The sequence below is a fragment of the Cucurbita moschata genome, unplaced genomic scaffold (assembly GCF_002738365.1).
Source record: "Cucurbita moschata cultivar Rifu unplaced genomic scaffold, Cmos_1.0 Cmo_Scf00018, whole genome shotgun sequence".
Taxonomy (NCBI): Eukaryota; Viridiplantae; Streptophyta; class Magnoliopsida; order Cucurbitales; family Cucurbitaceae; genus Cucurbita; species Cucurbita moschata.
This window is the reverse complement of record NW_019268534.1, coordinates 4,407,839-4,420,774: the sequence shown is the minus strand read 5'-3', so window position 1 is coordinate 4,420,774 and position 12,936 is coordinate 4,407,839. Positions and strand designations below refer to the sequence as shown.

The following is a 12,936-nucleotide window of genomic DNA, read 5'->3' as shown; positions in this document are numbered from 1 at the left end:
ATGAAACTTGAAAAATTTTGGACTCTTTAACTCTAAAGATTACTCTCAAATATAGGAAAAAAAATCGAGTCAAAATACCCATAAACCTTACCTTGTGAAATCTCTCAGTTCTTGACAGAAAAGAATGACCCAACAACTCATAATGAACTTCCTTTATCTATGACTCGAACACAAAATCAAGCTCAGTATATTCAAATCTTCATTCTTAATCAAAATTTAGAGAGTCGGGCCATATACTATGCAAGACCTAACTCAATCAAGCGTAAGCCTATATTAAATATTGGGCGTAATTAATTTCTCTTTCTTGCATTCATTCTCATTTACCACGAAGTTGAAACCAAACACATTTGAAAACATGAAGGAACAAAAAATGAAAAAAAAAAAATGATGCAAACTCCACGAACCAGAAAACAAGATGTAGCAACAAAAATGAAAAAGGAGGGAAGTGAAAGGGCAAAGTATGGAAGTAAAAAGCCAAAAGTAAAGGGTTTTGCGTAGGTATAAAGAGAGGAAAGATATAGAATGCACACTATGTGTATATATAATTTGATAAAGCAAAGCAAAGTTAGGAGAGGGGGGGAAAAGGGTTGGTCGTAGTACCAATCCTTATCTGAGAGAAAGCTACAAAAAGTTGGGTTCCCACTATATAATGTTGGGTTAAAGGCAATACAAATGTGTGGTAATTGAAGCGAAATATGCTATTCCAATCAATGGACCAAAAGGCAAACATGGGATCAAGTCGGTAGACTTGTGCTTCCCACAAAGCCTTCCTTTTGGGTCCATTCCCCATCTTTATGTCAACTTATTTTCAATTTGCCTTTCTCAGTAATCTATTCAACTTCTTCCCCTTGGAGCCTTAGCCCCCCACCACCCCCACCTCCCACTTTTTTCTCCTTTCAAAAATCACTTATATACTCCATTTGGTTAAGACATGAGTCGAGGGGAACAAAACATTTTTTATAAGAGTGTGGAAACCTCTTTCTAGCATACATGTTTTAAAACTGTGAGACTGACGGCGATATGTAACGGGCCAAATCGGACAATATCTACTAATAGTGGACTTGGACTGTTACAAATGGTATCAGAGTTAGACATCGTAGTGTGCCAGCTAGGACGTTGGCCCCCAAGGGGGTTGATTGTGAGATCTTACATTGGTTGGAGAGGGGAACAAAACATTATCTATAAGAGTGTGAAAACCTGTCACTAGCATACACATTTTAAAACTGTAAGGCTGACACGATACGTATCGGGCTAAAGCGGACAATATCTACTAACGGCAAGCTTGAGCTACTACAAATGGTATCATAGTCAGACACTGGTCGGTGTGCCGACAAGGACGCTAGCCCCCAAGGAGGTCGATTGTGAGATCTCACATTGGTTGGAGGGGGAACAAAACATTCTCTATAAGGGTGTGGAAACCTCTCACCAGTATACGCGTTTTAAAACTATAAGGCTGACGCGATACGTAACGAGCTAAAGTGGACAATATCTACTAACGGCGGGCTTGAACTACTACAAATAGTATCAAAGTCAGACACCAGTCGCTGTGCCGACGATGACGCTAGCCCCCAAGGGGGTGGATTGTGAGATCTCACATTGATTGGAGAGGGGAACAAAACATTCTCTATAAGAGTGTGGAAACCTCTCCCTAGTAGACTCGTTTTAAAACTGTGAGAGTGACGACAATACGTAACAGGTCAAAGCGGACAATATCTACTAACGGTGGGTTTGGGCTGTTACAAATGGTATCAGAGCCAGATACTGAGCAGTGTGCCAACGAAGACGTTGGCTCTCAAAAGAATCGATTGTGAGATGTCACATTTGTTGGAGAGAGGAACAAAACATTCTCTACAAAGATATGAAAACCTCTCCCTAGAAGACGCATTTTAAAACTGTAAGACTGACGACAATACATAACGGGTCAAAGGAAAGAATATCTGCTAGCTAGCGGTGAACTTGAACTATTACATGAAAGATTCAAANAAATGTTTGTACATAAAATTTTAAACACGTATCGAAGAAATTACATCCACCCCTTACAGCCAATCATTTTCCTTGCTTAACTTAAGAGAAAGATGACAATCTCTTCGCCCATTTTTACGCGTTTGGGCTCCTAAAGGAATTGCTTGGATGCCTCGGCCAACTCATGCATTATTGGGTCATAAAGTGAAAATTATGATTAGCCATTTGTTCTATAAAGTTTGCTTCCAAATTCATTAACTCCAACATTATTTACTCAATCATTAATAATTTAGCTTTAAGAATGCTCCAATTTTCATTTCATCTACAAATATTATAGTTTTTGGTAACATATTAGATATATATAAAGTTGCCTTTTTATTTTTCCCCCCCTTTTTCTTTTAAAAAAGGGTATCTTTTTAACTTTTTTTTTTTTTGGTACATGGTTACATATTACAAATATATTTTCAAAATTGGGAAGAAAATATTTTAATATTTCTCAATAAATAAATAAATAAAAGAAAAAGAAATAATTGAATTACCAAATTGATTTAAAATATGTAAAAGTGAAGAACTCAAAACATGTATGATTGAAACCCTGTTCCCAAACTTTCCCTTTTTATGACATGTCAGCACTAATATCATATAATTGAAGAACATATATTATAAACACTTGAAAGCTATTAGATCTCTCTCTTGTTCTCTCTAATATATATGGATATGAATGTTGTTTTCCCATCTCCCAAGCTGATAAATCCAACCACAAAAATTCATACCACCTTTCATTTGCTACCTACAAATGAATCATAAAGTTTTGTGTAGATATCTTCCCATTTCAACCACTAATTTCAAGCCTTTGTCCTCCACGAACGACCAAACCCTGATATTTTGTTTCGATCGTTTAAAGATTCGGTTCGATAATAATTTATGAGATAAATTATAGGTAAGGGAGTTTACTTTTTTTTTTTTTTAAACGTAATGATTATCCCACTTTACATTTTTGCTTAAAAGAAACCAATTTTGTTTGGTTAGCTTCTCTCTTTTGTTTCTATTTTTTAAGAAAAAGGAAATTTCAAAGCCCTAGGTTAAATTTGTGATATAATCTTTATTATTCTACTAAAAATAAAAATGGGTTTGGGTTATTATTACCAAAGGAATCTTGAAATATTGAAGTTGATTAAATTTATATGTATGTCTATATATGAACTCCATAGAATATTCCTATTGCTTGATATTGGTATCATACAATGTATGAAGTTGCTACTCATATGAAACTAAGCAAAGTCCATCCATAAACAAAAAAGAACCAAGCAAAACCATTAAAGCACCCCAAGAAATTAAGAATTTGAATACAAAATCTAGACATATATATAACAATTTTCATACAAAATGAAGAACTCCTTTATGAATATAGAGTGGTATTATAATAGTAAATGACAAATTCCTCTAGGGTTTCCATGCTGAAACCCACACCACTGGTTCTTCCTTCCATGTCAAGTAAACTCCACACGAATCGTCGTCTCTTTCGTGTACTTTTCCGGTGGCGGTGGTGGCAGCTCGACGCAGAAGCGCCCAACCGGGTTTGTACCTTTTGAGCAAAGCCTTAACATCATCCAATACATCTTCACTAAATTCAGCTAATGAAAAGGCTGATTCTTTCAGCCTTTTGCTCCATTGTTTTCCTTTTTCTCTCTTCTCACTCCCCATTTGTTCTTCACTTTCATCGCACCCCAAAAGCCTCACAATGCTTCTTGAACACTCTCTTTCTAATACCAATCTCTCATTGCTTGTTGTCACAAAGCTCTCTTCCAACATGTCAAAGTAAAGAGTGTAGAATCGAAGACATTCTTCAAAACACTTCAAGAAGTTGTTTTTTGAGCTTATGAAGTCAGCTTCTTCCTCTACAATTGTCAAAACTCGAGGCTTTAATGATTTTAACATTGAAACCACATTGTTTCTTTCTTCAATTCTCACTCTTCTTAAAGCTCCAATGCAATTTATGGCAATGGCTTCATCTTCTTCTACTTTGAGTGCTTCTTTTGTAAGGTCGGTTAAGTTTTCGAGATTCGTTATCGGGTTAAACTCGAACGGGACTCCCATTAACCTTGCGAATTTCTCCATTCTTTGCCCTATTTCCTTCATTAGAGACTTAACAATGGTTGTTGTTGTGACCACGGTGAGCTTGAGATGTGGAGTGTCATCATTGCGCGTGGCTAGGGATTCTAGTAGGGTTGGCCATTGGGTGCAAAGGGTGTTGCTTATATCGATGATATGGAGCTTGGTTTCTCCCTCGAGAGCTTCGAGAATCGCACCGTTCGATGCGACATGCCCGAATGTTGTCCATGGACTTGCCTGACATAAAATTCAAATTTACCATAACCCATTAGCTTAACTTTAAATTTTTAATATAAAAATTCGACCTTTTTCTTTTAAATTTGAAGGTTCAAATTCTCACTCAATCCCTGATCATAACATAACTCACCGATGAAAAGAAGAATCGAACAAGATATTAAATTTACGTTAACCTAATCGAATCGGAACAAACCTCTTGGAATTTGAGGATGAGCTTGAGGGAAGAGTCGAAGGAATGATTCTTGTCGGCGATGGCGACAAGGGTTTTATAGCAAGTGAGGCCAGTTTCAGTGGCCTTGCAGAAGAGAGCTTGGAGGAAGTAGGAAGCCATTTTCTGATCGGAGTCACCATAAGGGGAAGCTAGCTCGTTCAACATCCAAAGAAAATGGTGGATTTTGTTGGAGTCTTTTTCAGAGATGGCTCTAGCACACTCCTTGAGAAGGGTGGAGGACCATTTTCCGGTGGCGGCCAAAGTAGCAGCAGCAGCAGCAGCAGCAGATGGAGATTGTTCGGGCGAGTACTCGGAAGAATGGCTGGTGGAGCTTTGCATGTCTAAGTTGGAGAAGTGAAGATGATGATGGTGATCATGGCTTTGGTTGAAGAAGGTTGTGGGGGCTTCTTTGGCTGTGAAAAAAGTTATGTCCATAATTTCTTATGGAGAAAATAAATTTTTTTAAAAAAGGCTATGTTTCACAATTTTGATTGATGGAAGGAGCACCCTTTTGAACCCAAAAATAAATTATAAAAATAAATAAATAAAATAAATTTATATAAACACTTTATTGAAAAAAAAAACTTTTGTTTAATACTTGGGCTTATTCAAAGTTTTTTTTTTTAAATTAATTTTATTTATAAAATAAAATAAAATAATGCGCTACGAATTTTTAAAAGCGTAACAAATAAGGCGTTGATCTATGGTTGCTAGAAAATTTTGAGAAAGCTATACATTTCATCTTTGAGTATCGTAGATTTGAAAGAAAACGACGTTTCTGTCGTAAAAGTGAGACAACTTTTCAAGTTAGGATCTCATTAAAACATTACCCAAACATAAAATAAAGTGAAATACGGTTCAATTTAAGACATTTAATACATAATTTCAAGATAAAATAAAGTATAAAGTTCTAACACATAACCATACAAATCATAAGCATTTTGACGTAGACCCCGCGAAATTATTATCAAATACTCAAATCAATCATTTTGTATGTTCGGGCTTTTATTAAAGAATTTTTTTTAAAATAGTCACGTGTGTATATACAAACATGCATCTTTAGAACCTAAACTTTTATATTTAAAACATATTATTTTTTTTTTTGGAGACTAATGCAGACAATTTACTCATTCTACTAAAAATACTTCAATAATATGATGGCGAATAAGCGAGAGTTCTAGGAGACTTCATCCTAATTAATGAGAATTAGTAGTAAGTTAGTAGAGTTAAGTCAGATCGTGTCATAGTACCTGATGATATTAAATGCGTAATTTCACCATAGTTGTAATAATTATATATGTCATTCACATTCAAAGAAAAAGTTGCATGACTAGCTTCTATGCATATAATAGTACATGCACTAACATTGCAATTCTCATATGACATACATCACCAATCATTTATCACATAGTATAAATCAAACCTATCAAACCTAGCCCTAATACAATGAATGACTTGTACTAATGCTAAAATATAAACGTTCAAAATTTATTCTAAGAGGCCGCTAAAAATTTCTATTATACGAAATTCTTACTCAAATTCATCTTTTTTACGTTAAAACAGTCCAAACCTAACAATTATTTTCTCGAAGCTATCATTAAGCATTTGTTTTTTAGATTGAAACTATCCCTAGAATGATTCCAAACTCAATCGAAGGGTTTTAACCAAATAGAAAAATTTTAAGATGATCATCACCCATGAAAAGTTACCGAAAAAGGGTTCAATGCAATAGTGTACAATGCTCTAAATTAATTGATATCTAAGATCGAACTGAAAATAAAATAAAATCATATATCAAATACAAAATAAAATCTATTTATAAAATCATGCTGTTCAAGTTTATTACCGAAAAAATGGTTAGGATAGAATTACAAAATGAAATATTCATTAATCAACCTACTTACCTACTTGTAAGCTCTCGTCGCATCTTTAACCTAGTAGTATTCATGGGCTTTATTATGTCTTCTAAAAAGTTTGAGGTGCCTCAAAATTCCGAATGGTACTTAGGTTGCTCACAAACTCACCTTGGGTTTGGAGAAGGTGGTTCATTTTTTTTTTTTTTTTTAATTTTTATTTATTATTATTATTAATAAGAATTTATTGAATCGCTAGTCCCATCTCTTAGGTGAACTACTATTCTATTTTTTTATTTTGGGTAGCTTTCTTTGCTTATGCAGTGTGAAACCGGAGTCCCAAGTCAAGGCAATATCTCATAGAACTCTCTCTCGTGGAGAAGTATGATGTGCGTTAGCATGCTTGTCATTTATGGAAGGTTAGCTGGGAACTCATACCACAATATAATCATCCAAAGTTAGGGTGAGATCCCATGTGCGTGCCAGCTCAAGAACTACATGGATGATCCATGTCTCCCATAAACGGATTTGCATTACTTATGTCGTCCAACCTCCCCATAGGACAGATCTAAAGTGCAGGGTAATCCAACTAAATTTTTAGATTACACAATCTTAATTGGCCTCGTGCCTAGTTCGACGATACGGGTACGAAGGTAAAACTCAACTATACGGGTATCAAAGTGGAAAGGGTAGTGGAGACTCTGATGGCTCCGTTAAACTAATGACATCATACATACAACTAATGACTTAGAAAGCTACCTTTGTCATTCCTAGATGTGGTAGATGTCTATTAGGTTCTTAAGGGCGCTTAGGTGGTTAAAATCCCATCTCTCATTTTTTGGATGTTTGGAGGTTAATTTCTCGGGAGCAAACCAATCTCTAGATGCACACAGTTCTATACCTCTAATCGCTAACAATGTTGAGATAACATACTAACCTGAGTTAACATGTAAACCGCTTTAGCTTGGTTCTCTTGTGCATGTGTTACTAGGGAGGTTATCTCATACCAATCACCCGGAACAGATATACATATTATAAACATTTGTGACAGCTTATTAGGGACACATCCTATCAACCACCTAAAACTATAAACATAAACTAACACATTCTTGTGTACAAACCATCAAATATGAAAAGAATGGTGTATGTACCGCTAAGGTGAAAACAAACAAGCTCAAATCGAACATGAAAAGAATGGTGTATGACACGATCGTTTATACCGCTAAGGTGATCGTTAAAGCCAATGGTGTAAGAAATCATATGCCAATAACAATACAACAGGGTATCAATCCCCTTCGAAACTTTCACAAGGTATTAAAAAGGCTACAGAATAACAATCCATTATAATATATAGTATTATAAATATACTAACTATATCACAAAATATTCAGCTTTGACATGACATTAATAATGATTGATATAGTAAAATTACTCGCACGTGTATAATGTTCATAACAACAAATGAATTTTAAAAGAAGAAAATATTATTAGAAAACAATATTAGTTTTAAAATTAGAAAAAAACTAATATTTATTTTTAAAGGTAATTTTGCTTATTTTATTAGGATATTAATGTAATTTAAAAAACGAGTTTGTAACGACTCTAATTTTTTTATTAAAATCAAGGTCGTCACTGCATGCCTAATATATAATGGACTTAAACGTTCATAAATCTATTTTGAATCAAAGGTAAGCATAGCAGAAGTGACATAATATCAAATTCAGAGCAATGAAATTGACCTGGTCTGTACTAATGGCTACGATTTGAATAAAAAATGCAACTACTCTAACTTCCGTTCCGTGGCCTCAATAGTGACACCATCATCCATGTATGGGTACTTACCTTTGCTTGAAAAGAAGTAGCACGTGACTTGAGTAGTTAAAAGTACTAATAAGCAGCCCCACTACTGGGTTGAAGAAATGCAAATACAAGCCATCATATTGGAACTATTACTTTAGTAAAAACATCTTGACATGACCTTGGTCCCTACTTCTAGTCTGAGTCGTGTTGAATGTGTGATACTTCTCTATCCATGACCTACGTACACAGATATGGACCCCCAAGTGGGCTCATATACGTACTACTAGACTTGATCTTTGACTAGCGTATACTCACGTTGCTAAAATACCACGAAGGGAAGAGAGCGCATAGTAATATGGTGTACATAATACCATAATATAACATTGGTATATGCGTCCGTACTAATCAAAGCGGAAAAGTATTTCGATGCATATAAACATATAAGATGCATGAGGTCCCCAAAGCTTTAAATTATGATATGTGTCTGTGAGGCATGTTATGTCTTCATTCATTTCATACCTAACTTAATAATTTCATGTCATCTCATAATGTAATGTATAATATAGTATAACACTTTCCATAGCATAATTTTACATACCATAACATGTCAATATGATATTCTAGAACATAGTATACCTCGTAATTACAACATAACATATTTAGTTCTATAGCCTTACATATTCACATCACAATAGTAACAAAATAAACCGGTATTAAACAATCCTAAGGAATGGTACATGCAGAGACAACAGAGCACACGTCATTCATGTTTCAAAAAATTCATCGACTCACTCGAATGAATTCTCGTTGTTGGGTGTGACCACAAAAACCCTTACACAACAGCAACCTTAATAGCGGTGAGGGAAAAGAAAAACATGTCCTCCTCCTTAAAACTTCAACTTGGCTGTCTGTGTTGAGGATTGTTTGGAGGGAATCTCATATTGATTAATTAAGAGGATGAACATGATTCATAAGTAAGGAATACTATCTCCACCAAAAGTAAAGTCACGAGAGTTTATGCTCAAAGTGAACAATAATCATACCATTGTGGAGGGTCGTAGTTCCTCACAGTCTAGCGAAAGAATCAGGTGCTTATCAACCGCTAAAAAACTCGAGATATTCAGCGAGGCATTAGTATCACTACATACGATCCACGATTTGCCAATGAGTTTTATGAAGGAGATCTTGGATTAATGGCCTCTCTCTCGGGAAATAAACGAGGTTAGGAGTCGAATGGAGAAGATATCTAGCGGTTACAATTGAGGGAACATGAAATTCAAGACTTCCTAATCAAATTATCAATTTATAGTATCTATACTTTTTAAGAATCAATTTTTATTCATAACAACGTAATCTTAATAGTTTATAAACAAATTGGATTCCTGATCGGATTATCAATGTAATGACCCTAAATTTCTACCTACCTAGAGTTGTTACCGTCGTCATCATCTATATTTATATGTGGAATTAAACATTCATCTTTTAAATGACACAAAAAAAATTAAATAAATAACGTTAAAATTAAAAGACCCTGTTTTAACAAGTATAGCTACCCAACGGCATGTGCCATGGTCTCCAATTTCGATATTGTCATCGTCGTTGTATAGGGATGCCTTGCGTTTAGTTCAAAAAGAGTATTTCTTCTTTTGATACCCTTTCATCTCCCTCTATACCTACTAAGGTTCAAACCTGGGCACGAAGAGTTGTACTAGCAATCAATTCATCCCCTTGGTCGATAAAGCTATAACATCGTTTGGTAATAATCACTCATGTGCGTCACGGTGTTCCTGGCTTGTTAATCCTCTCTTCCATGGTGTTATCTACACTATACGGCGCCATGAGTCTCAGCGGGGTGATTGTCGGCGTCATGCTCGTCGTGAGGTAACTCAACAATCCTTTATTTTTCTACCTCGTTTTCCCTCTATATCATGTTATTTTTTCTTGCAGGTGGATTCTGTGAGGTGCGGCTGAAGGTCGTTGGCATATTCTTGGCATCGTGGGAAACGTGTACAATGAGGGTGCGAGAATTCTGGTGAGTCATCAGAATTCTTGCCCCCTTTTCTCGACAATTTTTTTTTTTTTTATAAGATCCTTACAATCAATTTACATATGTAAATTTCATTAAATCTTAGTAATATTTTGCACGATAGAGACTAAATCATTACACATTAGAAAATACAAATGCTAAATTGTTACTTTTTCAAGGTCTCAATTTGTAACACAACCCTAAATTTCTACTTACCTAAAGCCGCTATCGTCATCATAGTGTAATCATTTGTGTGAAAATAAGCGTTTAAACTTCATCATAAAACATAAACTTCATCTTAAAACACTTTCATGGACTTACATGTTCGAAAATATCTTTAAAACGAAACAACAAAATACTAAATGAAATAAATAAATAGTAAAAATAAACACCACATCCTAACCTACGTCTAAGAAAATAAATACAACTACACTATGCATGTTCGATGATCTCGAGTTGCGATATTGTCGTCAGCTGTACAGAATTGTCTTGCCTTTATCTAAAATAGAAGTAGCACGTGTCTTGAGTATTTTAAGAAATACTCGAAAGTGACCTCACTATTAGGGTTAGAAGCAAACACATACAATCGTGAGTAAGACCTATCATCTAAGTCTATATTCCTTATGCAGATATCTTAAGAGGGTAATTGTATGTGTATTTACTATTCTAGACTGGCCCACAAGTGCGAGTATGGATTCACCAGTCGGTTCACACACCTCATGGGCCCCTTTCTTGTCGAACAAGCATTATCTTGTAGTTGTTGATGTCGGACACCCATTTAGGAATTGCGACCATCGTAGCATTATAATAATATAATGATCATTTTCCTGTCTGAATCGTAAATGGAGAAGGGGTATCCCCCGATGCATGAGCACAGAATGATGCATGAGTTCCCAACATTTTTCCTTTCATTATCGTGTATAAAAACCCCCCTTGGAGTTTTCCTTTGTATCATATCATTTTATCATAACTTGTCATGGGTATATCGGGGTTGTATCTTGTACCAATTCATCATTTATTTTATTTTTTTTTTGTATGTCAATCATGTCATATATCATTCATGTCAAACATAAGTCATATCATATTATGCACATATCATGTCATATCATATATCATAATGTTCACATATCATATCATGAGTACATCGTCAAACATATTATATCTCAACATATCATAGCGTAAATATATCATTTCATCACATATAACAAAACATTCATATATCATTTTATAACCGTTCGAACATACGAGAACATGATAAGTGTGAAGCCACAAGCATGTGTTGTCACAAAACATACAATTATAACCGAACCCATAATAAGACCACTTTCGTCATAAATGGTCTAATCAAAATTGAATAGTCTTCAAGTTTGAATTTATTCAAATGGGTAAAGAATTGAGATAAAGTTGATTAAATTGCTCATTGAAAAAAAAACAAAACAAAACAAAAACAAGTAGGGTTGAGTTAAACTAAGAGATGAGAATAATATTTAGAGTTAAAAAGTAGGGTATGATGGGTCAAATGATTGGTTCCATAAGTGAGAAGAATTATTAGAAAGAGAGATGCAATGCATCGACAGTCCCCCAAACCCATTATTAATGGTTTGAATATATTTCTTCTTTCACACTTTGATGTTACATTCTTCCACTCAAAATAATATCATCAAATCTTACAACTCTTTCCATCCTTAGTTTTTCCATTTTTTCCATTTCAAATCTTACAAAAAAAAAAAAAAAAAAAAAAAAAAAAAAAAAAAAAAAAAAAAAAAAAAAAGTTACATTATAATCGGAAAAAGGAATGAGTACTAGCGATAATGCTGGGTCTCGAAAGAGGTGGATTGTGAGATCTCACATTGGTTGGTAAGAAGAACGAGCATTCTTTATAAGGGCGTAGAAACCTCTTCCTATCATATGCGTTTTTAAAATTTGGAGGGCAAACCCAAAAGATAAAATTCAAAAAAGACACTATCTACTAGTAGTGGATTTAGACGGTTGCATAATAAATTATTTGACATTCTTCAAAATTAGCAAATCTATCTATTGATACAAAAAAAAAAAAAAAAAAAACCCAATTTGGTGGCCAATTGTTTGGACATCAAAACATAAGCTAAAAGTTGTAAATAGGAGACTGATTTGGACTGCTTGCTCCAACGTTGTTTGCTAGTTTGTTGCATTGTCTTCAACACTCTAGTAGTCTAGTGGCATATTATGTTCATATTTCATTTTTTTCGTTTGTAATTTGAATATACTCATTGTTGTTGATTGAGTACTTTACTGACTAAGTTTGACTATAATTTTATGTCATTAAAACAAGTCGGGTCTAAAATTCCATAACAACAAAGCTATTATTCATTGCATATTGTTTTTAGATTAGAATGCATGTAAAATTGGTATGGAAAAGATGGAGTTGATATTATGCAAAACACTTAGCTGAGATCCACTCAATAATTAATCCATTTACAATACAAACAAAAGAAATTCCTAATTGTTTGTGAGAAAATTTTTGGTTACTTACTCCTCTGGGAGTAAAAAATATCCTCACAGGCCAATGTGAGTCCTTCAAAAAAAAAAAAAAAATCCTCACTTATATCTACCCTAGAAAAATTACTAGGAGGTCATCTAATATAGAATTGTTCTAAGTAAAGCACGTTTAATCATGAAGTTCTTTGTAGAGTCACTGAACAAAAGTGTGCACCTTATTGGTATAGGTAATGACTTTCAATTTTTTAAAGCATTTT

The 12,936-nt window shown here is 34.4% G+C and overlaps 1 protein-coding gene across 1 annotated transcript; it reads right to left on the bottom strand.

Annotated features, from left to right (window-relative positions):
- Positions 1-3,228: 3,228 nt before the first annotated feature.
- LOC111455885 (protein SHORT-ROOT-like) lies at positions 3,229-5,006 on the bottom strand. The gene is made up of 2 exons (XM_023097528.1): positions 4,505-5,006; positions 3,229-4,311 (listed from the first exon to the last, which is right to left on the bottom strand). Exons 1-2 carry the CDS (start codon positions 4,955-4,957, stop codon positions 3,406-3,408), a joined length of 1,359 nt encoding a protein of 452 aa, XP_022953296.1. The 5' UTR covers positions 4,958-5,006; the 3' UTR covers positions 3,229-3,405.
- Between the last annotated feature and the right edge of the window lie 7,930 nt (positions 5,007-12,936).